This window comes from Desmodus rotundus, chromosome 1 (genome assembly GCF_022682495.2).
Source record: "Desmodus rotundus isolate HL8 chromosome 1, HLdesRot8A.1, whole genome shotgun sequence".
NCBI classification, from domain to species: Eukaryota; Metazoa; Chordata; class Mammalia; order Chiroptera; family Phyllostomidae; genus Desmodus; species Desmodus rotundus.
In genome coordinates, this window is record NC_071387.1 from 150,350,872 (window position 1) to 150,376,769 (window position 25,898).

A 25,898-nucleotide genomic window follows, 5' to 3' on the forward strand; every position below is an offset into this window, starting at 1 on the left:
AGTGGGCTTTATAAGAGGCAGGTTTAGAATTGATGGTGGTGGACTGTGGAAGAGAACATTTGGTAGAGAGGCCGTTGCTATCTCTAATAGTAGAAGCCTTGTTAATTGGAAGAATTAGATTTATTCTGATTTCCTGTATGTTTTTTTAGAGGATGGACATTAGGAATTCAGAAACATTCTGAATTATTTTGAAATAGCACATAAAAATTTCTATGCATGTACATTTTGGGGGTGGGCAGGGAGTCACAGAATCCTTCAGATTCTCAAAGATTTCTGGCTTCCAAAAATTTTTTTTTAAAAAAGATTAAAAATGAACCCAGCTGTCTGTCCTAGAGGAAAGAACTAGGACCAGAGAACAGGTGTTACGGTAGAAAGGTCTTTGGCTCAAGGTAAGGAAGCAGTTCTCAGGTTGAGAGCTGCTCCCAAATTGAATGTATTTATTCATAAACGATCTAAGGTAGCCTTCCTTTCATCAAAATATCTATCAAAATGTGATTTTACTGATTTTTAAATTTTCACCTTTATAAAATGAATTTAGAAGCAAAGATTGCTTGTGTTTTTAATTCCCACCCTCACCCCCAGGATTAAAAAGATTTTATGAAAATATTTCTAATAACATTAAAAATAGAAATAGGCTTCTGATTATAGTGATGGATACTGGATAAGGATATCAAAGATACAGTATTTCTATTCCAGGTGATGGCCGCTGAGCTCATACAGTTTCTCTTCATTTTTAAATAAGCAAAACAAGTTATTTTTTGATATTAAAAAGTATTATATATAGTACCACATATAACAGTTTTTCCTTTCACTCCTAACGAATACAGGAAAGTTAATGTATAGTTTTGTCCGTGGAATTTTAATGTGTCTATGTGCCCTCCAAAAAAAATGGGTGTTCAGATAAACAGTGTACACCAGGGGTGTCAAACTCATTGTCACTGGGGGCCACATCAGCCTCACGGTTGCCCTCAAAAGGCCGAATGTGGAGCTCCTTGCCCCTGGTTAAGGAGTGGTTACATTTATACAGTCCTAAAGTTACATTCAGTCCTTTGAAGGCAACCGCGAGGCTGATGTGGCCCCTGGTGACAATGGGTTTGACACCCCTTGTGTACACGAAGGCTAGGTTTGACTTTGACACAGGTGTTCTATGACTTGTTAAGCTCATCAGAGGTGCTAGAACCTTACTTATGGGAGTAATATTTAACTAGTGTATTAAGCTTAAAAATTTAGAATTTTATATAAAAGTCAACTTGAAATTATTTTATAATGGGATTTTAATTCAAGTTTGTTTAAAAAACACTTTTCAATTTAGCAAAAATGGCCATTTTCACATTATTTAAAAGAAGCGAAGTATGAAGCTAAATCCCACTGGCACATCCTATGAGAAATAAATAATATGCCTTCTATTCTAAGTCTTTTCTACAGCTTTAACTCTAATAGGTGAAGTTATTAAAAGAAGCATGGTGTAATAATGTCTCTCTATTTTGATGATGTAAGCCAAAATTATTTTTTATGTTAAAAGTAAGTTATGTTTTGTTTCTTAGTGCCATTGGTGAATATGATAAAGCCATCCAGGCTTTTAAGTCAACACCCCTTGAAGAGTTAGAAGACATCATTGGTTTTGCATTGGCTTTATTTATGAAGGGTTTGTATAAAGAGAGCAGCAAAGGTGAGTATGGTTTTCGAAGCTGAAGGACACATCTCACTTTTCCAGGGCTGAGAGGAGTTTGATCGTGAAGACCTTACATAAAAAAAGACGTAGTATTGAGATGGGGGAGGGGTTGCGATGTTTATTAAAATCTGACTAGGAGTCAGGAACAATACTAGGAACTTTGTATCTGTTTTGCCATTCAGTAGGGCATTATGATGAATAGTTCTTACAGAAGTGTCATGAGTTGAGTTTTATTTTCATTATTTAGATGAGGAAACTGAGCCTATGATCACTTATGGTTGACACAGGAATTAGCGTTTGAAAGCAGGCCTTTACTAATTCACAGTGCTTAAATGTAAATTTTTGATGAATGTAGACCTCAACTTTTGTTAGTAAGAGTATATTTTGGTTTCTACAAAAGTGCTAATTGAGTGCATATTCCCATGCATGGGCCCAGCCTCTGTGTGTGCAGCTCACTGAGAGGACCTGCTGTTTGGTGAAGTGGTCGGCCTGCACACGGGGTTATGGTGCTCTCTCAGTGGCTGCCGGCCTCCACTTGTTTCGCAGATAGTGGCTGAGACCTCCCTCCCTCCAGATTCTGAAGGTAGAAATTAGGGAACATTGCATAATAATCCTAATGATATCCCCAGAATCACCTGAAAACAGCTAAATGAAATTAGATTATTATAAAATTTTATTCCATCTGCTTGAAATCAAGGGAACAGTAAGATAATATTTTAGTTAGATGTTTTTTGAAAAATAGAATTAGGAAAGGAAAAATCCCATGGTTTGTCAGTCAGGATTGCTTATGTATTGTTTTCTCTTTGTTTCTAACCCTATGTAACAGCCTACGAGAGAGCCTTGTCTATTGTTGAATCTGAGCAAGACAAAGCCCATATCTTGACGGCTATGGCAGTAACGGAGTATAAACAAGGAAAAATGGACGTAGCCAAGACATTGCTGTTTAAATGGTACGTATGGTTGACATCATTGCTTAATATGACCAGTTGCTTAAAGATTGGGTTCAAATTTGGACGAATGTAAAATGAAGACCCTAATGCTTTAAGAACTTTTTGATGAACAAAAGCAATTGGACCCACCTAGTTCTGAACTGCCAGTTACAGATAGAGCTAAAAATCATGGATTAATTCTTAGTCCTGGATCCTTCCAGTCCTTCAGAATCATCCTGTACACTCGGTTTTATTTAATTTTAAAAAGAGTAATGGATCACCTAATCTAGTAGGATCTTAGAATTTTAATGAAGGCAGTTGTAACTGCTTGTTTTTTGACCTTTTGTGTCCTGAAACAGATTTTTTCCTCTTTCCTTTTCATTTTAACATGATAAAGTTCATTTAAAGATGAGTCTTTTTTAAAAAAAGTTACCAATACAATAAAAAAATGCTACCATTATAATTCATAACTATGTCTATATTTTGGCATAAGTTAAAAATAATAGCCTTCATATATATATAGTTATTTATATGGTATTTTTTGACTTCTGGAATTTTTTTTTAGAATGTTGATCTTAATTTCTCAAAAACAGTAAATGGTTATATGCTGTTGAAATGAATATTTGCTGTTGGACAGTGGTTCTCAGGGAGTCCTTTCTTGGGATTTTCAGTGGCACGAATCCTCATGTACAGAGTTGTCCCCCCATTGCAGGAAAATTACATCTCTGTCCCCCACCCGTTAAATGCTAACAACACTCCTCAGTCATTGTGAAAACCAAAAATTACCTCTGTAATTTCCACATCTCCGAATTACCACCCTCCCATATATAACATGTTCAAAGAACCCAAATTTGCAAGTGACTTGGGGGGCAAGAATCTTAGATGTTAATGTATTAGATACAATGAGATGAGTTTTGGGTTAAAACGGTAACCAAAATCATTTTGAACATTGGTAAAAGTGGAGAAAAATAATAGAATATAATCTTATCCTTTTCCTCTTCTCTTATAAGAAGGAAAGTCTTTTACCTTCTTGTTTTATATTGTTGGATCCAGGACTAGGCATTTTATCTGATTTATGTTTCTTTGTTTTTGATTCTCTACATGTCATCTTTCAAACTTAATACTTACCAACTGTTCCTCCCGTGCCCCTTGGCATGTAACTATGAAAAATCCTTTCTATGAAAAATGCAGTTGCCAATTTTTTATCAATCTTGCTTGACATGCATATGTTGGGAACTAAGCAGTGTCCTAGGTGCTTATTTAAGGAGAATGAGTGTAAGTTCAATATATAAGGGGAAAATGTCTGGTTACCAACTTCATCGAATTTATGGTGTTGAATAATTGCATGTAAAATCACTAGAACATGGTACAAACCAGCGTGCAATTACTGAGTATTCGGCACATGTAGCTTAATGGGATATAGTTACTCCAGTAATAATTTAGACTTTTGTATATTAGTGTTAGAGTAGGTAGTTTTTTTTTCCTTTTGAATGAAGGTGCAAATGAGAATTTCTTCTGTTACCATCAGTATTATAATTTATATTTTACTATGTGTTTTTTTAGTGGTACCAATATACAGCGCAGTTATTGATATTGATAGAAATTGACATTCTTCCGTATTTGGACTTTAACATCTCTTAACCCTTGTTGTAAAAAGAGTTACTGTGGATGCTCTGGGTAAGCGGTTAACTCCAGAGCTGCCCATGAAAATTCATAATTTTATACCTCTTTGTCAAAATTAAATTCTAAGCATTTTGTTTCCCCCTTCCAGAAACAGTAAAAAGACATAGTGGTAGGTAGATGATATTTTGTAATGTTTTAAAAATTACTATTTTAATACTCTGCTTAAAAAGTATTTGGAAGTTCCTCTGTTTTGTTATGGTACAACATTCATAATTACTATTAAAAATACTAAGTTTGTTTTGTAAAACTTAGATGTAATGACCAGAAAAGAAATTTGGCTATTCTGCTCTGTGAAAGGCCATTGATACTTTTAAACGCTTCACATATTCAGGGAAATTGCTGTCCCAAGAAGCCAAGCAATTTGTTCTTATATTTACTTAAAGCTGGGTTTAATTTGGTGAATCTTTTAAGTAAATTGCTATTTCTACCAAATGTTAAATAGGTTTTAATAGTTACAGACTACTGTGTTCATGCTAATTGGCAATTAAAAATATATTTACAGCTCTATCTTAAAGGAGCCAAACACAGAGAGCCTTCAAGCCCTGTGTGCTCTAGGATTGGCGATGCAGGATGCTACACTGTCAAAAGCAGCCCTTAACGAGTTACTGAAGCACATCAAACAGAAAGACAATGATTATCAGAGGTGCCTTCTTACTTCAGCGATTTATGCGCTGCAAGGCCGCAGTGTGGCAGTGCAGAGACAAGCATCTAAAGCTGTTCACAGGTAAATTTGGGCTTGTGAACTCGGGGTCTAATTATGCTTGATGAGGTGGTCTTTAACATTTGGAACTTACTAAGAATATAAAATGAGGTGGTGAGAATATACGTTTGGAAACCAAAATGTGGCTTTATGAAACTGTAGAATCAGCTGACTATACATATTATTTCACCTGTGAAGATTTTCTTTAAAAAATCCAGTTAAAAGAAGTAGAGAACAGCCCTGCACGGCTCAGTTGTTTGAGTGTCAGCCTGCAAAGCCAAAGGTCGCTAGTTCAATTCCCAGTCAGGGCACATGCCTGGGCTGCAGGCCTGGTCCCCAGTTGGGGCCTATGAGAGGACACCGATCGATGTTTCTCACATAGATGTTTCTTTCCCTTTCTTTCTCCCTCCCTTCCCCCTTCTCTCTAAAAACAAGTAAAATCTTTAAAAATAGAGAGAGAACAGAAATTTTGCCCTTCCAAACTTTATTTTAGTATGAAAGCCCTTAATTCTCCAGTTTATGATGTTGTCAGTTTGTTATCTGATGCTGTCCATTCTGATGGTCTTTAGGAATATTTTGGCCGTGTAAGCATTCATTAATGTATTCAAAACTTGGAAGACAGAAAACTGTTACTACTAGCAGCGGTGCTTGTTTATTTTCCGCAGTAAAGTATTACGTCAGCAGTTTGTATTCCTTTCATAATTCTCATCTCTCTGTGTTTTCTGCACACAACACACTACACTTACTTAACCTTTGTTAATTAGATCTCATGGCTTTGTAATCACCATGTTGCTGATTTTTTTTTCTTATTTTTATAAGGGCTGTGGGTGCATATAAGAGGTATAAAAGATATTTTCTAAAAATTAGGACAGTTTCAGCCACACATGGGCAATTGTATGAACTTGTTTTAGATATCTGAAGGATTTTAAACCTAAGTACTAAATAAAATGTTGGTTGCTTGCACTTTTCGTGGATAAAGTAACCCCCACCTCTCCGCTCTCTACCTTTGACGATCTCTGTAGTAACCCCGCCGATCCTGCTCTTTGGTCTCTCTTGTCCCGAGTGGTTGCTCAGCATGCTCAACGAAGTGCAAAGGTGAGTAATGTTCTAAATTCTGGCAAAAAAATTAAGTAACTCGTGATGTGGTAAATAGTATAATTTTAAAGTATTAGCATTATCATTCTAAAAAGAAATTATTACCCCAAGGGAGTTCTGCTGATTAACCGAATTTTCCATTAGTTATTCGATAAGTATTACATTGAGTGTCTGCCACCTACTCTCATGCCGCTTTGGGCGCTGTGGACGACACAGAGAATCAGGTGGGCTCTTTTGAACACACAGATTGTGTTAATAGCCGTGTGACGAGGTTGTGCTTGCCTTGTTGCTGTTTAATAAGCATTAGCTGTGGTACTTTTGAATCCCAAAAGAGAATTTTATTTAAAATCTCCTTAAGGATAAAATAAGAACTAGAACGCTGCTAATGTTTAAAGATGTAAATCTAAACATGGAGTCATTAATGTTCCATGCGGGGGATTACATACTGTATTTTAGTTCATAAAAGCCAGATATTTTCAGGAGTCTAGAAAGTATTTTTTAGCTGTTATGGTTAATATGAGCTTTCATTGTTTACTTAGTTAGTTGGTAAACATAATGATAGCAGCAAATAGGTTTTGAACACTTACGACATCTGAAAATTCCAGTACCTGAAGTCTGTGTGGGCCTGTGATTGTTGGTCATTCCCACTGGCTTTCATGTGTGATGGCTTGGTTTCTTTGCTTACCTGACTGTGTGTACTTGAAAATTCTGTGTGGAGATAATTTGTGGCCTAGGATGAAGGTACCTTTCTATTCATAGAAATTGTACTTATTTCTGCCAGGTGCTTGGGAGCGCCACCTTAAACAAGCTTTAGAGCTTGAGGTTTCTGGGCCAAACAGGCTACTATGTGCCTGGGTTTCAAGGTCATTTGAAGCCTGCTTTACCTCTGATTCACCTTCAACCCGAGGGTATAGACCCTTGGGGTCTCAGCTTACTCTGATATACCTTTCCTTTATAACTCCCCCTTGTTATGTCCCCCTGGACTTCGATTTCTGACTCACTAGCCCATGAGTCCTTCAGAATGAAAATTCAGATTTGTTAGAATCTGTGAATGGCAGAAGTGGCTACCCTGCTTACTTATCTCTCTGGATTCCAATTTTAACTTTTAGTTTTGACCTGGGAGGACCTTAATATCTTGTCAGTTGTTCAATGCTTTGAAGCATACGTTTTTCAAATCTTATCCCAGTGCTTCTCAAGTTTTAATATGCAAATAAAATCACCTGGTGGTCTTATTAAAATTCAGATTCTAATTCACTAGGTGTGGGATGCAGCCTGAAGTCTGCATTCCTGACGACTGCCTAGGAAATGCCGATCTGCTGGTATACAGACCACACTCTGAGTAGCAGAGCAGCAGTTTTAGATATTCTGTTATTTGATCCCAACATATGAAGTCAGCACAATCAATGTCCATTTTATAGAGGAGGATGCTGGAGACATAGAGATTAAGTAACTTGTGCAAAATCACAGCTAGTGGTATGGTGATGGGTTATCTACCCCACATCTACATCCTGAGTCCTCTTCCTACTCTGCTGTGTTGTCTTTCTTCTTTTCAATTCATCTTCTATTTGTGTTATATTGACATTTTAAAAAGTTCATTTTTAGCACTCTTTTAAAAAATTTTTAAATTTATTTTATTTTATTGTTGTTCAAGTACAGTTGTTTGCCTTTTCTGCCCTCCCACCACTCCCCCGACCCCAGCCATCCCCACCTCCCTCCCCTGATTCCACCCCCTCATTCCACCCCTCCTTGGTTTTGGCCATGTGTCCTTTATAGTTGTTCTTGAAAACCCTTCCCCCTCCCCCCCTCATTATCCCCAAAATACAGTTTTGAAAACATTTCTGGTACACTTACACACTTCTGATATAAAATGAAGACTGCAGTAGAGTTCTGATTTAAAATGAAATCATTCTTACTTCTTTTCCAGGTAAAACATCTAATAGAATTTTAAAAAATGAAGTATTTCAAATCAACTTTATGAAATCTGTTATGCATATGTTTCTCTCATTTTAGTATTGAGCTGAGTATTGAAGCCTCATGGCCCTCCGAACTTCATTCGCTTTACTAGTGATTACAGAAGTTTTTAAGCTAGTGTTTTTTTTTGTGGAGAGACTATGTTAGTTTATCTTATAATAGGTTTTGTGGTCTCTCGCCCTGGCTATCTCCTTTTCTCTTTCAGTCTTCCTTTCACAATCTTTCGTATTGTTAGAAAATATGTGCATTTGTGTGGCATCCCTGTAAAGTCATGTCACTTTTAGATCTGTATTGGGTAGAGTTGAAATGATTATAGTAAAAAAAGATTTTCTATTATAAAATATTAAACAGGTCTTCTAAAGCAATAGTAATAAGTTGATACTTAAAGGAGTTAAGAAGTTGTGCATGTGATAAAACTGAACCTTTCAAATGACTTAGTGGAGATTTTATCAGTCTTAATTTTTATTATTTTGTGAAAGTTTATGCATTTATTTAAATGATCAGTTCTTTTCTATTATAGGGAGGTGCTGTAGCAGGAAATGTGGCTCATATTCTGGACTCAAATCATGGAAAGGTTAGTTTGCCCCCGTAAAGGAAATGTTCTGTTTGATAAATAATATTATTGATGAAAGAATAATTCTTCTTCCTAGGCTTAGGGGTCACGTCATATCCAGTGAAGTCATACTTATAGTTACTTTGAAAGCTAGGGAGCTGTAAAGAGGATTGCCTAGCACCCCTCCTTTCTCTCACACAGAGGGCGTTACTGTACACTGCGGTAAATCAGCTGGCTCTGGGGAGCAGTGCAGCAGAAGATGAGAAAAGTATTGCGCTGAAGACCATTCAGAAGGCCACGCTCCTTTCTCCAGGTGAATATAATGTAATGTACTTCACTAATTAGGATTCTGTTCTTCTTTCATTTGTGATTTATGGGAGCAAAGTTTGTATTTTTATGAAATAAGACAAGGGAATTTTAACAAAATATTTGAAAATTTTACATAGAAATATTTGATTATCTACATTTGGCTAGTGATAATTAAGAGGCGATCAATTATTGAAGCAGGCTCAAAGGAATATCTGCTTAAAGATCATTTATTACCTGATATTGAAAATCTGAATTAATATATTTTCAAGAAGTAGTTTTATTTTCATTTTCTGTCAGGCTTTTTAAATAAGGTTTACCTATAGCAACTAATTATTTAATGACTATATTTTGTTAATTTTTTGTGCAGTTAGCTCCTCGAGGATTGGAAATATGTCTTCCGTGGTTAGACATGTCAAAGTGCTGGCCTCGCCTGCGCCAGCTTTCCCAGCTCTCACCCGGTGTGCCCCGTGCCCGTCACCCATCCCAAAGGGCACTGAGGAACTGCATGTGGACTGCGTCGCACGCTCCCACTGCCACAGAAGACTAGAGTGTCTCGCAGTGTAGGGTTAAGAGATGGATTCTTACATACTATTATTTTTAACATGAAATACAGCATTAAATAATTTATTCCCCAGACCACGTCAAACAGTCGTTAGATTAGAATGCAGTTGCTTTTGGACAGGAACTGTTGGGAAACACATTTTACAAAGAACAGGTTCAATGTTATTTCCACAGTAAGTGGTAAAGCTCCCAACTAAACTGCAAAATAGCTAACATATCAGAAAATGTTTTATAAAACAAATAAGCAGACCCATATCCTGTTGCTTATTATGTCTTTCATTTTCAAAATAATCAGAACAAAAAGAGACCCTAAATGTTTGAGTTTCTTACACATTGGGTATGCTTCTGATTTTTGGCGGAGTTTTCAAGCAAGTATTAGATAGAATTACCCTGAATAATTCTTACTGTGACCCACAGTTATAGAAGATCTGTTAGCCTTTAAGTGGCCTAAACTTTCGAAAGGTAATATTGCCCAAATAAGGTTCTCTCTAATGATATTTTCTGATTTTCTTATATTGTCTGGAGAAGGACATACTTAAGGAAGCACAGTCATCCTATGAGATGCTTATGACAGGGACTGAGTGAGGAAGATGAGTACCTGCTTGAGATTTGTCCCTGGAGTCCAGTGAAAGTGAATATAATTGTAGTTACACGTAGAAGCTGTACACCTAGTCTTTGTAGATCTTTATTTGAACAAAGTAAAGTTTTGATAGATGGTACTCCAATGGGTCTTTTCAGAAATTTAAATATAATCCCAAGAATTTAGAATTAAATGGAAGGAAATCCAGTTTCTGCTGGATTTACTATTTCTGTGATGTTACAAGTATTTTTAGCAAATGATATTTAACATTTTTTAGGTTTATTGTTTATATATTCTTATATATAATATTTATGTTATCATTTTCCTAGGGAATTTGAGTTGCTGATTATCTGTGAAAGAGTTAATGAAAACAGCAATTCTTTTTAATTGTGACAGAAGAAATATCTGGCAGTTAATATCCATTCCCCCTACCAAAATCTAAACAACAGAATACTCTACGATTCCTCAAAGGGTTGTTCACTTCATCTTAGGAGTAGATCACTGTTCAGAAATGGAGTCCACCACTTCAGCTGGAATTATAGTCCTTTAGATGTGACAGCATGCGAACCATCATCTAATTCAGCAGCCGTAGAAAAATCCCAAAGGAAAAGGAGCCACATAGCTAGTGTCACTGTTAGACCTCAAACGCAGAGCTCATACTAGGTCATGTGCCTTTTATTACTCAGTAATCAGATCTCATCATAAATTCTAGGGAATGGCCCCCATTTCCTTATTCTGGAATTTATGTTATTTAAAATAAGGTAGTCATCTGGGGTAGAAATTATTTTATAATATAGAGATATATAACGTTTTATAAAAGCTTTTGATCTACATAAGATTTCTATGATTCTTGTACTCATAGCAGTAATACTGTTCATCTATAAATGAAATACATAGATTTCAGACTTTTGATAGGAGACATATACTGGATAGGGCAGTTAGGTTAAGAAAAAATAAAAAACTAAAGCTAAAAATGTATGCTTAAATGACTTTTTGTTAACTAGCACCCCCTTGTGAAACTTTAAAATTATCTCTTTGTTTTTTAAGGGTATCAGGACTAAAATAGTAACCATTGATGTGAACTGAAAAATATTCTCTGTAAAATAAAAGACCAAATTTTAAAAACCTGAGTTCCAAGTCCCCTTCCAGCCTTTTTCACAGCTACCTTTCTTAAAAAGAGGAGTCTATACTTGAAATCTCTATTATTACCTCCTCAACCCACTCTGTCAGTCTCCCCCCGATTCTGCACCCCCCCACCCTGCATCCCTTCCTCTGGAGCTTCTATCAAGATGTGAGGAAGGAAGGGAAGATAAAATGAATGAAAAGATATATAACAATATAATTGCTTGGAATGAGATTTTTTTTTTGCTATGATAAATTTTAATCACAGTATGACAACTTTGTTAAAATGGTAACATAATATGAATTAATATTTTTTTATTGTTGTTCAAGTACAGTTGTGTCTATTTTCCACCACCCCAGCCATCCCCACCTCCTACCCTCCATCCTACCCCCTTTTGGCTTTGTCCATGTGTCCTTCATACATGTTGCTGACAACACTTCCCCTTTTTCGCCCTATTATCCCTTCCCACCTCCCCTCTGGTTACTGTCAGTTTTTTCTTAATTTCAATGTCTCTGGTTATATTTTGCTCACTTTTTTGTTTTGTTGATTAGGTTCCACTTATAGGTAGACAAATATGATATGATCTCATCTATAAGAGAAAGTGACTTTCATGCCTACCTGTTAGAATGTAGGTAAAATGAAGTTATCTTGAGCTTTTCCTTTAGCTCAAACTTTTCTTAAGAACTGAGAAATTGTGTAACCTTGCTTTTCCTAAGATTGAGCCTTTGAAACATAGACCAAGAGTATGAGTGCCTGTTTGAGACTTTTCTTTGGTATCCAATGAAAGTGAATATAATTGAGCTTTCCACAGTAGCATAGTCTAGGCAAATGAACCAACCAGCTTTGGAAGAAAAGCTTAATAGGGGATTTCTCATCCTCTGATATATTTGACACAAATGGCAAATCTTGAAGGATGAATATAGTAATGTGTCTTCTGAAAACAAGTATATTTAGTTTCCTTTATGAAAATGGAATTTTTCTAGATATAAATAATTTTTTCATGTGTTTATAAACTCTTGTTTTTGGCAGTTTTTCAGCGATATTAACAAGCCTTCTGATTATATTTCCTGTGCTTAGGTGACCCTGCTGTCTGGGCTGGACTAATGGCAGCCTGTTATGCTGATGATAAACTTGCTCTGGTGAACAACACTCAGCCAAAGAGGGTGGATTTATACTTGGCACTGTTATCTGCTGTTTCTGCTTCAAGTAAGTTTTTAAAAGCATTTTATAATGATAAATGCAGGATAAAAGACTCAGAAGAATACTGCCAAAAGGTAGTGGGAACAATTAGCTCTACACTAAAGGCTGTTATGGTCTCATCTAACAAAGCTTACAAATAAGCCTGGAAAATATCAAATCATTTTTAAGAAACTGAACTGCTTATAGGACAAAACTCAAGAACATTATAGGAATACAAAAATAGCTAGCATTAAGCAAGGTAAAACCCACAGTATCTGGTATCCAGTTAAAATTTAATAGGTATGCAAAGAAACAGAGAAGTCCCACCCATAGTGAGGAGAACAATCCACCAGTGGAAACGAATCCACAGATGACACATGCTGAAAATCTCTGCAGAATGTAATGGGCTGTTGAAGGCATGTATGGATGGCAACAATAGCACAAAAGCCAGGAGAGAAAATAGAAGTATTTGTTGTAAAATTTTTGTACTATAAGTGAAGTAGTGTTATATTACTTAAAGGTAGACTATAACAGGTTAAAGATGAATACTCTAAATCTTAAAATAGACACTAAAAGAATAGAGTTATATTTAATAAGCCACCAGAGTAGATACACTGGAATCGTAAAAAATTATCCAAAAGAAGAGAAAAAGGGAACAAAGAATAGATAAAGCAAACTGTAAAATGATAATAATACATTAGAGTTAAACCCAGCCATATTAATAATCAAATTAAATATAAATGATCTAAATACCCTAGTTGAAAGGCAGAGATTGTCAGATTGGATAAAAAAGCAAGAGCCAACTACTGCCAAAAAGAAACATACAGGCAAAAATATAAATCTGCATTTAAATATAAAGATAAATAGAGCCTGAAAAGTGTAAAGATGGAAAAAGATACATGCACTATGCCGACAGTAATCAAAAGAATGCTTGAGTGGCCGTGTCAATTTCAGACACATTAGAATGCATGACAAGGATATTGCAGTGATTAGGAGGGTCATTTTTCCATGGAATCAGTTCATCTAGAGGACATAATATGGGCCTACCTCATTTTGTTGCACTTTGCTTCGCGGCACTCTGCACATACATGTATTATGTGTTCTTTACAAATTGAAGGTTCAAGACAACCCTGTGGTGAGCAAGTCTTTCTGCACCATCTCAACAGTATTTACTCACTTCATGTCTCTCGCATTTTGGTACTCTTGCAATATTTCGTGATTACGGAATATGCTGTGGTGGTCTGAGATCAGTGATCTGTGATATCACTGCTGTAACTGTTTCGGGACACCGCCAGCCACACCCGTATAAACTGGCAAACGCAGTCAGTAATTGCGTGTGTTCTGACTGCTCCACTGACCCTCCATTTGCCCATCTCTCTCCCTCTCCTTGGACCTCTCTTCCCTGACATACAATATTGAAAGTAGGCTATTGATAATCCTACAATGGCCTCTGAGTGTTCAAGTGAAAGGAAAAAAAAATCAATTTGACAAACTTTATTGTCTTATTTTAAGAAATTCCCGCAGCCACCTAACCTTCAGCAGCCAGCATCCTGATCAGTCAGTAGCCATCAATATCCAGGCAAGAATATAGGTAAAAGCAAAAAGATTGCAACTCACTGAAAGCTCAGAAGCTGATTAGCAGTTTTAGCAATAAAGTATTTTTAAATTAAGACGTGTACATTGTTTTTTAGATCCGATGCTATTGCATACCTAATAAACTACAGTATAATATAAACATAAATTTTACATTCACTAAGATATCAGAAAGTTCATGTGACTCCCTTTTGGAGTGGTTTGTAACTGAACACATAATAATCTCTGAAGCATGCCGGTAATAAACATTTAGGCACTGATTAACAGAACTTTAAAACACATAAAATGTATATTGTATTTTACAGTAAAATAGCAGAAAACATGAAGAATTTGGGGGGGGGGAATGCATGGAGCAGAAACTTACAGATAGAACTGAAAGGAGCAATAGAAAACTCCATGATTAGAGGTTTCAACACCTTTCTTTTGATAATTGAGAGAACAGTTTTACAGAAAAATCAGTAATTGTATAATAAAGACTTGAACAACACTGTCAACTAATTTGGCCTAATTGGCAGTGGTAGCACCCTTCTAACCACTGTAGAATGCATGCTGTCGTCAGGTGCACATAGAACATTTACCCACATATATTCTGGGCCATAAAACAGGTCTCAATAAATTGAAAAGGATTCAAGTCATACAAAGTATTATGTTATCTTAATACAATGGAATTAAGTTAGACATCAATAACAGGAAAATATCTGGAAAATTCCCAAGTATTTGGAAACTAAATACTATAGTTCTATTAAATAATCCAGATTAAAGAATAAATCAGAAGAGAAATTAGAAAACATTTTGAATTGAATGAAAGTAAATATCCAAATTCTACAGTCCTATTAAAGCACTGCTTTTAACATTACATGTCTACATTGGAAAATAAGAAACACCTCTAACCAATGACCTCACATCTATCTTAAGAAACTAGAAAAGGAAGAGGAAATTAATTCCAAAGAAGACAAAGAAATAATGAAGAGTAGAGATCAATGAAATAGAAAACAGAAAATAAACATTCACCATGTTAATGTTGTGAAAGATGCCAAAGAGTTTATACTTTATGATTTCATAATAAGAAATTTTAGAAAATGTAGACTGATCTGTTTTGACTGAAAATGATCAGTGGTTGCTTAGAGACAAAGGGTAAGAGGAGGGGGTGCAAATTGGAGACAAAAGAGATTACAAAGCGGCAGGTGGAGACTTCTGATGAAGAAGAATGTGTTCATTGTCTTGATTGCGGTTAAGGTTCACACATGTATGCTTATTTCAAAGTTCATCAAGTTGTACGGTCTGAATAGGTGCAGTTCATTGTATGTCAGTTATTGCAGTACATCTTTAAGTTTTCCATGAATTATTTTTACTTTATTTTGGATAGAGTGATTTTTAATATGTCACAAGTACATAAGGTCTTAAGTTACCTAATCACAGATATTCCTACCATAAGAGGAATATCCTTTCTCATGATAGAATAGTCTATGGTATTCCAATGGTTCATGTAAGTTTTAAAAACTGTATGTGCATAAGTCTTATTGTCATACTTATTAGCAACCAGTTACTCCTCTGAGAACATAATTATAACTTTCATAAAAAGGAAACATTGACATTTTTTGTTCATAGTTAAAGACAAAGAATTCCTTGGAAGTTACCATGAATCCCTTGAAAAGTGGTCCCTGTCCCAAGCCGTCACTGGTCTGGCGGACACGGGAAGAATAGCTGAAGCCGAAGCCCTTTGCACAAAGGTATTGTTATGGATTGGACCATTGAGATTTATGGATTCTTGTCTTATTTGGAAACTAACTTCAAAAATAAAATGCATGTTATTTAAAGAGCATATGGTGGTGGAGGGGGGCCGCAGTGGTGGGGGTGGAGGTGGGAGGTTGGTAATGGTGATGGTAATGGTGACGATAACACCCAGCATATTGAGGACTTACACAAGCCAGTCTCTACACTTAGCAGTTGGGATTTGAACTTCACAACAATCCTAAGGGCAAAGGTATTTATAATTATCCCCATTTTTACAAATGGGAAAACTAGGGCTTGGAGAAGATAATTTGCACAGGACCTCACAACTATAAATTGATAAAGTTGCCATCAGAACTCACATTTGTTTGACTCTAGGATCCAAGCTCTTAATATATATATGGATATATGGAGATATATATAGATAGTATTAAGTAGACGGTATTTTTCTTTGATTTCTGCTTATTCCCTTCAGAATAGTTCTTATATACCTGAATTATAGGCTCTGTGAGTAAATTCTTATTAGCACCTTAACTGTCACATAGTAAGTGCTCAATAAATATTTACTGAAGGAATATATAAGTTTCATAAACCTACTCAGAAATAATTTATTGGTGTAGGAGAGTTTTAAGCATCACTTTTCCTGAAAACATCATGTTTCATAAATGTTTACCCAGGAGATTGTGTTATCTTCCGAAAAATTCTTTTAAATGAGCAGTATAAATTTTTCAGAGAAAGAAGAATGGGTCTTTGAAGATCTCTTCAGCCCTTGAATTCTCTGAAAAGCAGAGTAATACATTTTATCTTTTATTTAAGAAATTCCATTGAAGTTCAGGGCAGGTTAATATTTTATAGTGAGTATAACCATAAATTGACATTTGGCTATGCTCTGTCTGATGGAATAACAGATACTTTAATGAACCTTTCCTTGTCATTTTATTGTTTCAATCTCTTACTTAGAAAAAAGCAATTGTGTACATTTTAGGAATAAATACATTTAAGACTATGTATGACCTAATTAGTAAAAAAAAATAGAAACATGTTATTGAGGGACAAGCAATAAAGGAAGAAATCTTTAAAACAGTAGTGGAAGGACTTGTATAGAGAACTTCAACTTCTTTCATATATATATGGAAGGATATACATATATTAAATATACATATGTATGTATATGTATGTATGTATGTATTTTAGGGTGTAAATAGCTTGGGGAAACTCCCAATGTGTACAAAGTCTATGCCTGGGGGAGGATATACAATGAATATCTTCATTAACAGATTCAGAAAGGAAAAATATTATAGCTCTTTCCTTTTTACATACAATTGTTTCTCCAATACGATAGTGTTAGCCTCCATTGTTAATTTCATATTTTCTTAGTTCTTCTATTTATGTTCAGAACCTAAAGTCCTTAGGGTGTCATCTGAGAATAAACCAAATGACATACTACCGTATTTTGCTGTATATATTGCGCACCCATGTTTTTGTGTGCGCTATGCACAGGATTATTATACCTATTATTATACCCATGCCATGTACTCGTTACACCCATGTAAATGCACTTCCTTATTGGGCATATATGCCTCAAATATTTGGGCATAAAGTGCATATTATGCCTGGCAAAATACAGTAAATCTAAAATGAATGACTCATAAACTACAATAATAGTATTAACCAATTTAAAGATTATTTATATGTAGAGTTTGATATTTCCCAGATGCTTAGTGTTTTATTTATTTTACTTTTGTAGTTGTTCATCTTTTTAATAAGAAAAGGTCAAATGTAAATGTTTTTCCCCAGTATGGAGAATAGCTTAATTGCCTATTACATTTCACATTTAAGAACCTGTTTGATATATTTCTATTTGGGGTTTAAATTTTAGAACTTAAAAAGTAACCCTGATCAGCCAGATGTTATCTTACTTCTGAGACAAGTTCAGTGTAAACCACTCCTGGAATCGCAAAAGCCTCTTCCAGATGCTGTCCTTGATGAGCTGCAGAAAACAGTCATGAACAACTCCACCTCTGTTCCAGCTTGGCAGGTAAATCCTCTCCTTTCTTAACATGAGTCCTGAATTAAAATACTCTCTGATATTAGCTGAGGTCAGGGTATGCTCCATTTTTATTTGTATTTCTTTTAAACTCACCAGAAATCTCATTTTCAAGATTTAAAGGGTGTTGTGATTAGAAAACAGAAAATAAACATTTACCGTGTTAACATGGTGAAAGATGCCAGACAAAGAGTTTATATTTTATGATTTCATTATAAGATGTTTTAGAAAATGCAAACTGATATATTTTGACTGAAAATGATCAGTGGTTGCTTAGAGACAAAGGGTAAGAGGAGGGGGTGCAAATTGGAGACAAAAGAGATTACAAAGCGGCAGGTGGAGACTTCTGATGAAGAAGAATGTGTTCATTGTCTTGATTGCGGTGAAGGTTCACACATGTATGCTTATTTCAAAGTTCATCAAGTTGTACAGTTTGAATAAGTGCAGTTCATTGTATGTCAGTTATTGCAGTACATCTTTAAGTTTTCCATGAATTATTTTTACTTGTATTATAGGTAGTGATTTTTAATATGTTGCAAGTATATAAGGTCTTAAGTTATTTAACCACAGATATTCCTACCATAAGAGGAATATCCTTTCTCATGATAGGATAGTCTATGGTATTCCAATGGTTCATGCAAGTTTTAAAAATTATATGTGCACAAGTCTTATTGTCATACTTATTAGCAACCAGTTACTCCTCTGAGAACACTATTCTTTGAAAAGACTGTTCTGTCCCCACTGAACTGTAGTGATGCTTCTATCGTAAATCAGGTGACCGTGTATGTTATGGGTCTACATTTAGGGCTCCCTGTTCTGTACTGTTGATCTGTTTGTTTATTCCTGCATATAGCTTTATAATCAATTTGACATGTGGTAATATTAAGACCTCCAACTTTCTTGTTCCCCTAGTTTGTCTCTCATTTTAGATCTTTTGCATTACATATAAATTGTCAATTACTTTCCCCCTCTGACCTCTCACTCCACAAAATATCCCTGGTGGGATCTTGACTGGAATTGCATGAACCTGTAGTTTAACATGTAAGAAGTGACAAAGTAATGCTGTTGAATTTCTCTATCCATGAATGTGGTATATCCCTCAGATTTTTTAAGTTCTAAGTTTCAGCATGTTTTATCATTTTCAGTGTAGAGGTCTGTTATAGTTCTGTGCTAAATTTGTTTCTAGGTTTTTGTTGTTCCATTGAAAGCGGTCTTTTTTTCTGTTAGCTTCAAACATTTAGGAATGCCTTCCATTTTTGTATGTCAACCCTGCAGCAACCTTGCTAAATTTACTTATTCTTTTAAGTAAATGATTTTGGGTTTTCTAAATACACAATTGTGTCATTTGCAAACAAATAATAAAGTTTTACCTTTCATTGTAATATTTTTATATTTTTTCTTGCGATGTTGCACTGTTTCGAACTTTGAATACATTGTTAAGTAGAATTGGTGATAAGTGAACATTCTTATTCTCTACCTTGGGAAGAAACATTTGATATTTCATAATTAAGTATATTTGCTGTAGGTTTTGTAGTTATTTTCATCAGGTTAAGGTAGTTCTCTTCAGTTCTGAATTTTTCAAGAGTTTTTTTTTTTTTTTATCAAGAATGGGTGTTGGATTTCATCAAAAATGTTACGGGTATCTACTGCAATGGTTCTTGTTCTTCATTCTGTTAATGTTGTGGGTTACACTGATTTTTAAATGTTAAAACAAGCTTGCGTTCCTAGAAGATGTATTATTCTTTTACATGTTGCTGGGGCCAATTTGTTAATATATTTCCTTAGAATTTTTATTCTTCTGTTTATGAGAGAGTTTGACCTATAATTTTCCTTCTCATAAGATTCTTATTAGATTTGGTATCTGTTTTGTTACTTCCTTTTGTTGCTGTCGTTTTGTATTCTGAAAGAGTTTGTGTAAGAGTGACATTTCTTTAACATTTGGAAGAATTCACCATTGAAATCATTCAGGCCAAGAATTCTCTTTATGGGAAAGGTTTTTTTTTATTGCAGATTAAATTTCTTTAATAGGCATAAGACTATTAAGATATCCTGAGTCTTTAGCTTTGTTGAGTTGAGCTTTGTTGAAATTGTCCAAAGTTCATCTCAATTTCAAATTTATTGGCATAAAGTTGTTCTGATATCTTATTTTTTTGTAAAATATGTAAGGAATTTCCCTTTTTCATTCCAACATTGATAATTTATGTTTTACATTTTTTTCCTTGATAACATAAGCAATTTTATTAACTTATGAAAGAACCAACTTTTGTTTTGATATTATACTCTCTTTATATGTTATTGATTTCTTCTATGTATTTTCTTTACTTTCTTTGGATTTAGTTTATTTCACCTAGCTTCTTGCGATAGAAATTTATATTATAGGTATTTGTCCCTCACCGCCTGGCTTATTTCACTTAGCATAATGCTCTCCAGTTCCATCCATGCTGTTGCAAAGGGTATAAGCTCCCTCTTTCTCTCTGCTGCGTAGAATTCCATTGTGTAAATGTACCGTAGTTTTTTGATCCACTCATTTGCTGATGGGCACTTAGGTTGCTTCCAGTACTTGGTTATTATAAATTGTGCTGCTATGAACATTGGGGTGCATATGTCTTTTGGATTGGTGTTTCAGGGTTCTTAGGGTATAATCCCAGCAGTGGAACTGGAACATAATCAACAAAAGAAAAAAGCAAACAAAATATAACCAGAGACATTGAAATTAAGAACAATCTAACAATAGCCAGAAGGGAGTGGGGAGGGGATAGTGGGGAGAGGGGATTACAGGAACTACTATAGAGAACACATGGACCAAATCAAGGGGGAGGGTGAGGGCAGGGGAGGGAGGTGGGTTCGGCTGTGGGGGGTGGAGGGATGGGGAGAAAAGGCATACAACTGTAATTGAATAACAATAAATTTTTTAAAAAAATTACATCACACACACACACACAAAGAGATTTATATTATAGGTTTTTCATCTTTTTCCAGTATATGCAACCCACAAGATTTTATGTAGTGCTTTTATTGTCATTCATTTAAAAGTGTTTTCTAATTTTCACTGGGATTTCTTCTTTGATGCGTGTTTCCCTTTTTTTTTTTTTTCTGAAACGTCGCAAAATTTCTAATATATAATATGGTGGGAATATTTTAGTTAGCTTTTTGTTACTGACTTCTAGTTTAATTTTACTTGGTGAGAATATACTTTGTATGATTTCAGTTTTTTGAAATTTGTTCAGACTCGTGTATGTCGTAGCGTATGGTCAGATTGGTGGACGTTGCGTCCACTTGCAAAGAATGTATATTCTGCAGTTATTGAGTACAGTCTTCTAAATATGTCATTTAAGTCCAGCTGGTTAGTTATATTTAAATCTTGCATACCCTTACTAACTTATTGTCTGTTTCTTTTGTCATTGTTGAGATAGGTGTGTTCAAATCTCCAACTATGATTCTAGATTTGTGTATTTCTCCTTTCATCTCTGTAAACTTTTGCTTCATAAATTCTGTGCTATTAGATATATACAGATGTAGGAATCTTATTTCTTCCTATTGAAGTGACTCTTTTATCATTATGAAGCAGCCTACTTTATCTCTTAATATTTCTTGTCTTGAAGTCCGATTTTTTGGGTGTTAATGCAGCTTACAGACTTCCTTTTGGTTAGTATTCATATAACATACCTGTTTTTACGTTGCATTTTGATTTTGTTCTTGACTTGCCATTTCAGGAAACTTGTGAAGACTTCATACTAGGGTTGACTTGTAAGCTGTTGCTAATAGAATGGCCAAGAATGCTAACCTCTTTTTTGACCTGGGATTTTAGTTTTTTGCGCACAAAACTTACCACTAATTTTTTAAAAATTCAAGTTCATCAAAGTTTATTGAATTTGTTGGAAGTAGAATATCACACTGTGTACTAAACTAAAATCTTTTGGGTGCCCCTTCTTTTGTTCCTCAGTGGTTGGCACACATCTATCAGTCTCAGGGAATGATGGGCGCTGCAGAGATGTGTTATAGGAAGAGTCTGCAAGTCGCATCCCAGCAGGGCAGCTGGAGTGGGAAGCTCTCGAGTCTGCTGAGGCTGGCGCTGCTTGCATTAGAAGTCTGTGTGGTAAGTTCATGTTATAATTATAATCAGGAAAATCGATTCTTTTATTTTTTCCTTCAGATGAAAGCTTCTTATATAGTGATATCTTGTTGAGTTCCTAATGTTTCATTGCTGTCTATTGTGGTCTTCTGATAAACTGTATTTGGGCTCTTGGTGGACATAAGAGTAACATAAACCATAGACTCTAGCCAAACCCTCTCAGTGTTTGGGGAAAAAAACCCAAAGACTCCACTTTTAAGTTGGATTATGTCAGAATACACATTTTTGTTTTCTGGTGATTTAATTTATAATTAACGCAGTTACTCATGTGAAAAAGATTCCAATAGTTAACATTTACACTCATTTCTCAGTTCAGTTTGACATTCTGTAAGTAATCTCTTGTAATTTTTGGCCTGACAGCCTGTTTTCTGATACCAAGATAAGCTTATTAGTCTTGAAGTCTTATGTGCTGGTATGGAAAACTCTTCAAAATAAATGTTTAAGTGGATGTGTGGGGAGGCAAACTACACCACAGTGTCTATGATATCTTATTGGAGTACATTATATGTTTTTAAGAGTCTATAACTCGAAATACCTTGTGTGTGTATTGTGTGCATGCTTAGAGGCACATAGGAAGGTATAAAAAGATATAAAAGAATCTTAATGACAGTTACTTTGGATAATATAGCACTGGAGGTCTTTAAGGGACAGTAGAGGAGAATTTTTTTTATTTCCTTAGTGTTCGAATTTATCTTATGTGTGTTACTTCTGTAACTCAGAGATAAACTGTCATATTTTTTGTTTTAAAGTTTTAGAAGAAATTGTCCTAGACAGGCCTGAATTCACTCATATATTCGCCATAGTAATCCATTGTTGGCCTTGCTTACCTGTTTTAACTAGACTTTGATGCTGTTAATGTACAGCGCATTTAAGAGCTCTGTAGGTCAGGGGCCGTGTTTGGTCATCTTTGCATCCTTGCTTTACCACTCTGCCTTGTACCTAAGGGCTCCTCAATAAATGATTTTTGAATAAATGAACAAATAATAATTGTAGTTGTATTTGAGGTGATTTGGGTGGAAAGAAATCATGGTTAATTGGAACTGTATACCCCAAACACTTTCTTTGTCCTATATTTATATTTAGCCAAAGGCTTTGTGACGTCGGTGGGTGGTCAGTATGGAAGCCACACAGTACCTATACATGCTCTTGAGTATATGAACTGGAGAAGTATATACTCTTTTAGTCTGACTTAGTATTTGTTAGTTAATAAATATCATTTAGTGGTGTGCTTCTTTTGTTTGTTCTTAGTTCTGGGAAATTAATCTAACCTGGAATAAAACAGTAATAGCAAACATATATACATAGCACTTAGCTTGTGCTAGGCACTATGAGAGTGCTTCACACGTACTAACTAATTTGATATGCACAGTAACCCCATTTTACAGATGAGGGAATGAGTTTGCAGTTTAGTAATACCCACACATACCTCCCTCCCCGCCCCTACCCACTGCCACAAGAGTGTTTCCTCTAAGAACCTTTGTTCTGCTATTTAATACCTGTGAAAACTTAAGCCAATTAAGCTGTTTAGAGCAGTCCACCTTCACTTTTTTTTGTAATAGTGGAGATAACACCTACTTTGCCTTCTTATAGAGTTTTTATGAATATCAAATAACATTTACAAATGTATTTGTGAACCTCATAGCACAACCTAAAACCAGCACACCACTTGATAATATTTATTAACTAACAAATAATAGGTTGGACTGAAAGAGTATAAGTTCTACGATTTGACACCCAACAATCATTATGATGAGGAGACGCCATATTTCTGTGGTGAATAGATGGCAGTTTGAGGAGGAGCGGTATGTTAAAATTAGACTATTTTGTGAGAGGTAGCTGTATGTGTGATAATATATGACTAGGATATTAAACCAAAAGGTTTAACTAAGATTTTAAATATCAAATTCCAAAGTGAGATGTCAGATCAAGATACAGATTTCTGAAGACGGTAGAAAGACTAACCTATAAGGAAGCTATAAAGGAATTAGAAGACTGAAGTTGGAGAAGGATTGTGAAGAAATTTCTTTGGAGAGCACTGTGGGCTCCATCACCTTCTCTCTGGCCCATTTCCACAGAGATGCCCACAATGATGAGGAAGGAAGTGTTGCCAGAGAGAGGGAGGCCTTGATGTGTGACCTCTGAGCTCCTGGAGGGACGTGTCTGGAAAGATGTGGACAGATATTGGACTCATTCCTCAGAAGCCGTGGCTCTCCCCCTTCCATGTTAGCGCAGAGGAAAAGAGTTGCTCGTGTTTTGGAGAGGGACAGCATGCTTCTGGGAAAGAGTGGTTAGCAGGAGGGGAATCACAAAGGTGGGCGGGGGGTGTATGCTCGGGCCCAGGAGGGAGGGGGTGAAGCAGCGTTGCTGCAGCAGCACGTCTAGAGTTCGTTAGGGCTGGGAATGAGTGATGGCGACTGTGAGAGAAGATTGGCACAGGGATTCTCTTCACTCCTGTCCAGTAGGGCCGTCTAGAGGAGTGAGGGAATTTCAGGAGAAAGGAAGCCGAAGATTGCTAACAAATGTGAAAAGAGTAAGTGGAACAAAGTATATTCACCCAAGTTAGTGGAACTTCAGATTAGGACTGTTTCATGGGCGTGTGTCCTATGCAATTAGTTGCACCAGGCTCCACACTTGGTTTAATGCGCTGCAGTTGCCATCTTGAAATTTTTTTTAAAGGCGCTGTATTTTTATTTTCACTGGGCCCCACAGATTACATAGCTGGTACTGCAGGGAAGAAACTACCTGTGAAGTTGGGAATCTCTGAAAAAGTCAGAAAAGTCTGGATAAGAAAAAACTATAAATATTTGTCAGGCCTAGAGAGCTAGACATCATCTTACAATGGCACCAGGCAAATCTAGACTTTGGATGGTTCACTAGAGGCCTGAAACCACGATTAGAAGGAAAAGATGGGGTTGTTGGGAGGAGAAGCAAGCCATCTGCTGCTGCCTGTACCCGTACCTCAGCAGGGCACTGAGGAGATGAGAATGGGGTACAAATATTACCTTAGTGAAGACTGAAGTATTGAAAAGAAGTAGACATTTTAATTGAGACTGTGTTTGTGAGTCAGTGTAAAAAACATGGATGTAAGAGTCACGGGGCCTACTGTAAATTTCCGTCCAGGGACAGAGGAAAAGTCTTCCTCGTGTAATAAATCCTAAACACATAATGGGAAACAAAAATAAACATTCTGATCACATTGTTTAACACACCAGTTACATATAGTAACTTTTTCCTTATATAATAATCTTTGGGATAACTTTGCAGAATACTTTGTATGAATGAGTTTTTGGAATTTATAGAGTGTATTATAAAAGCAACTAGTGGGTTTGTGTTATTGCTTTCAAAAATATATTCAGAATAATTATATTAGTATGGGCTTTGCCTTTTTTTTTTTTTTTTTTTTTTGCCAGATGTACCCAAGGTTTCATTGCCCCTGTCTGTGTAGAAGATGCCTCACACTATGTTCTCTGTTTACAAATTCATTATCTGTATGGCTTCCTCTTTCTTGATTCACAAATCACTATTGCCTGGACTACCCCCAAAGTTTATTGCTCTTTTTCTTTTATCATTTAGTTTTTGAAATGGACTATGTATTGACTCATTTTAACTTTATTAAAATGTATATTCGAGCTACCTATAATTATGAAATCTTGGTTGCAGTTTGAGTTTTTTAATGAAAGATTTAAATGCATTCTTCTTTCTACATAATTCAGTAGTGTTTATTTTCGTTACTGTTTCTTAGGAAATAACTTATCCATGTTATTTCTGAGTCAGTACATATTATAAGAAACAAAAGTTTGCAATTTAAGTAATATATATATTATATATATGATATATATATACTTTATATATTGAACATATATATATCTTAACATTTTCTCCATAAAGTGAAATTCTTCTTGTTTATTTTGTAATTAAATTTGTTGGGTGATGGTGGTTAATAAGATTACATAAAAGTTTCAAGTGTGCATTCTATGACACATGATCTGTGTGTTGCACTGTGTGCCCACCACCTACAATCACATCCTCTTCCGTCATCA

General features: G+C 35.5%; 1 protein-coding gene across 7 annotated transcripts in view; it reads left to right on the plus strand.

Moving 5' to 3' along the window:
• The window catches only part of SKIC3 (SKI3 subunit of superkiller complex), a 126,175-nt gene that overhangs the window by 94,730 nt on the left and 5,547 nt on the right, over positions 1-25,898 (plus strand). For all 7 annotated transcript variants that reach the window (XM_045197929.3, XM_024563644.3, XM_024563646.4 and 4 more), the window contains 10 exons: positions 1,545-1,669; positions 2,499-2,622; positions 4,787-5,008; positions 6,007-6,079; positions 8,571-8,624; positions 8,805-8,916; positions 12,254-12,382; positions 15,557-15,678; positions 17,559-17,717; positions 21,670-21,822. In XM_045197929.3, the coding sequence (XP_045053864.2) occupies positions 1,545-1,669; positions 2,499-2,622; positions 4,787-5,008; positions 6,007-6,079; positions 8,571-8,624; positions 8,805-8,916; positions 12,254-12,382; positions 15,557-15,678; positions 17,559-17,717; positions 21,670-21,822 (1,273 nt within the window). The remainder of the gene's footprint in view (positions 1-1,544; positions 1,670-2,498; positions 2,623-4,786; positions 5,009-6,006; positions 6,080-8,570; positions 8,625-8,804; positions 8,917-12,253; positions 12,383-15,556; positions 15,679-17,558; positions 17,718-21,669; positions 21,823-25,898) is intronic.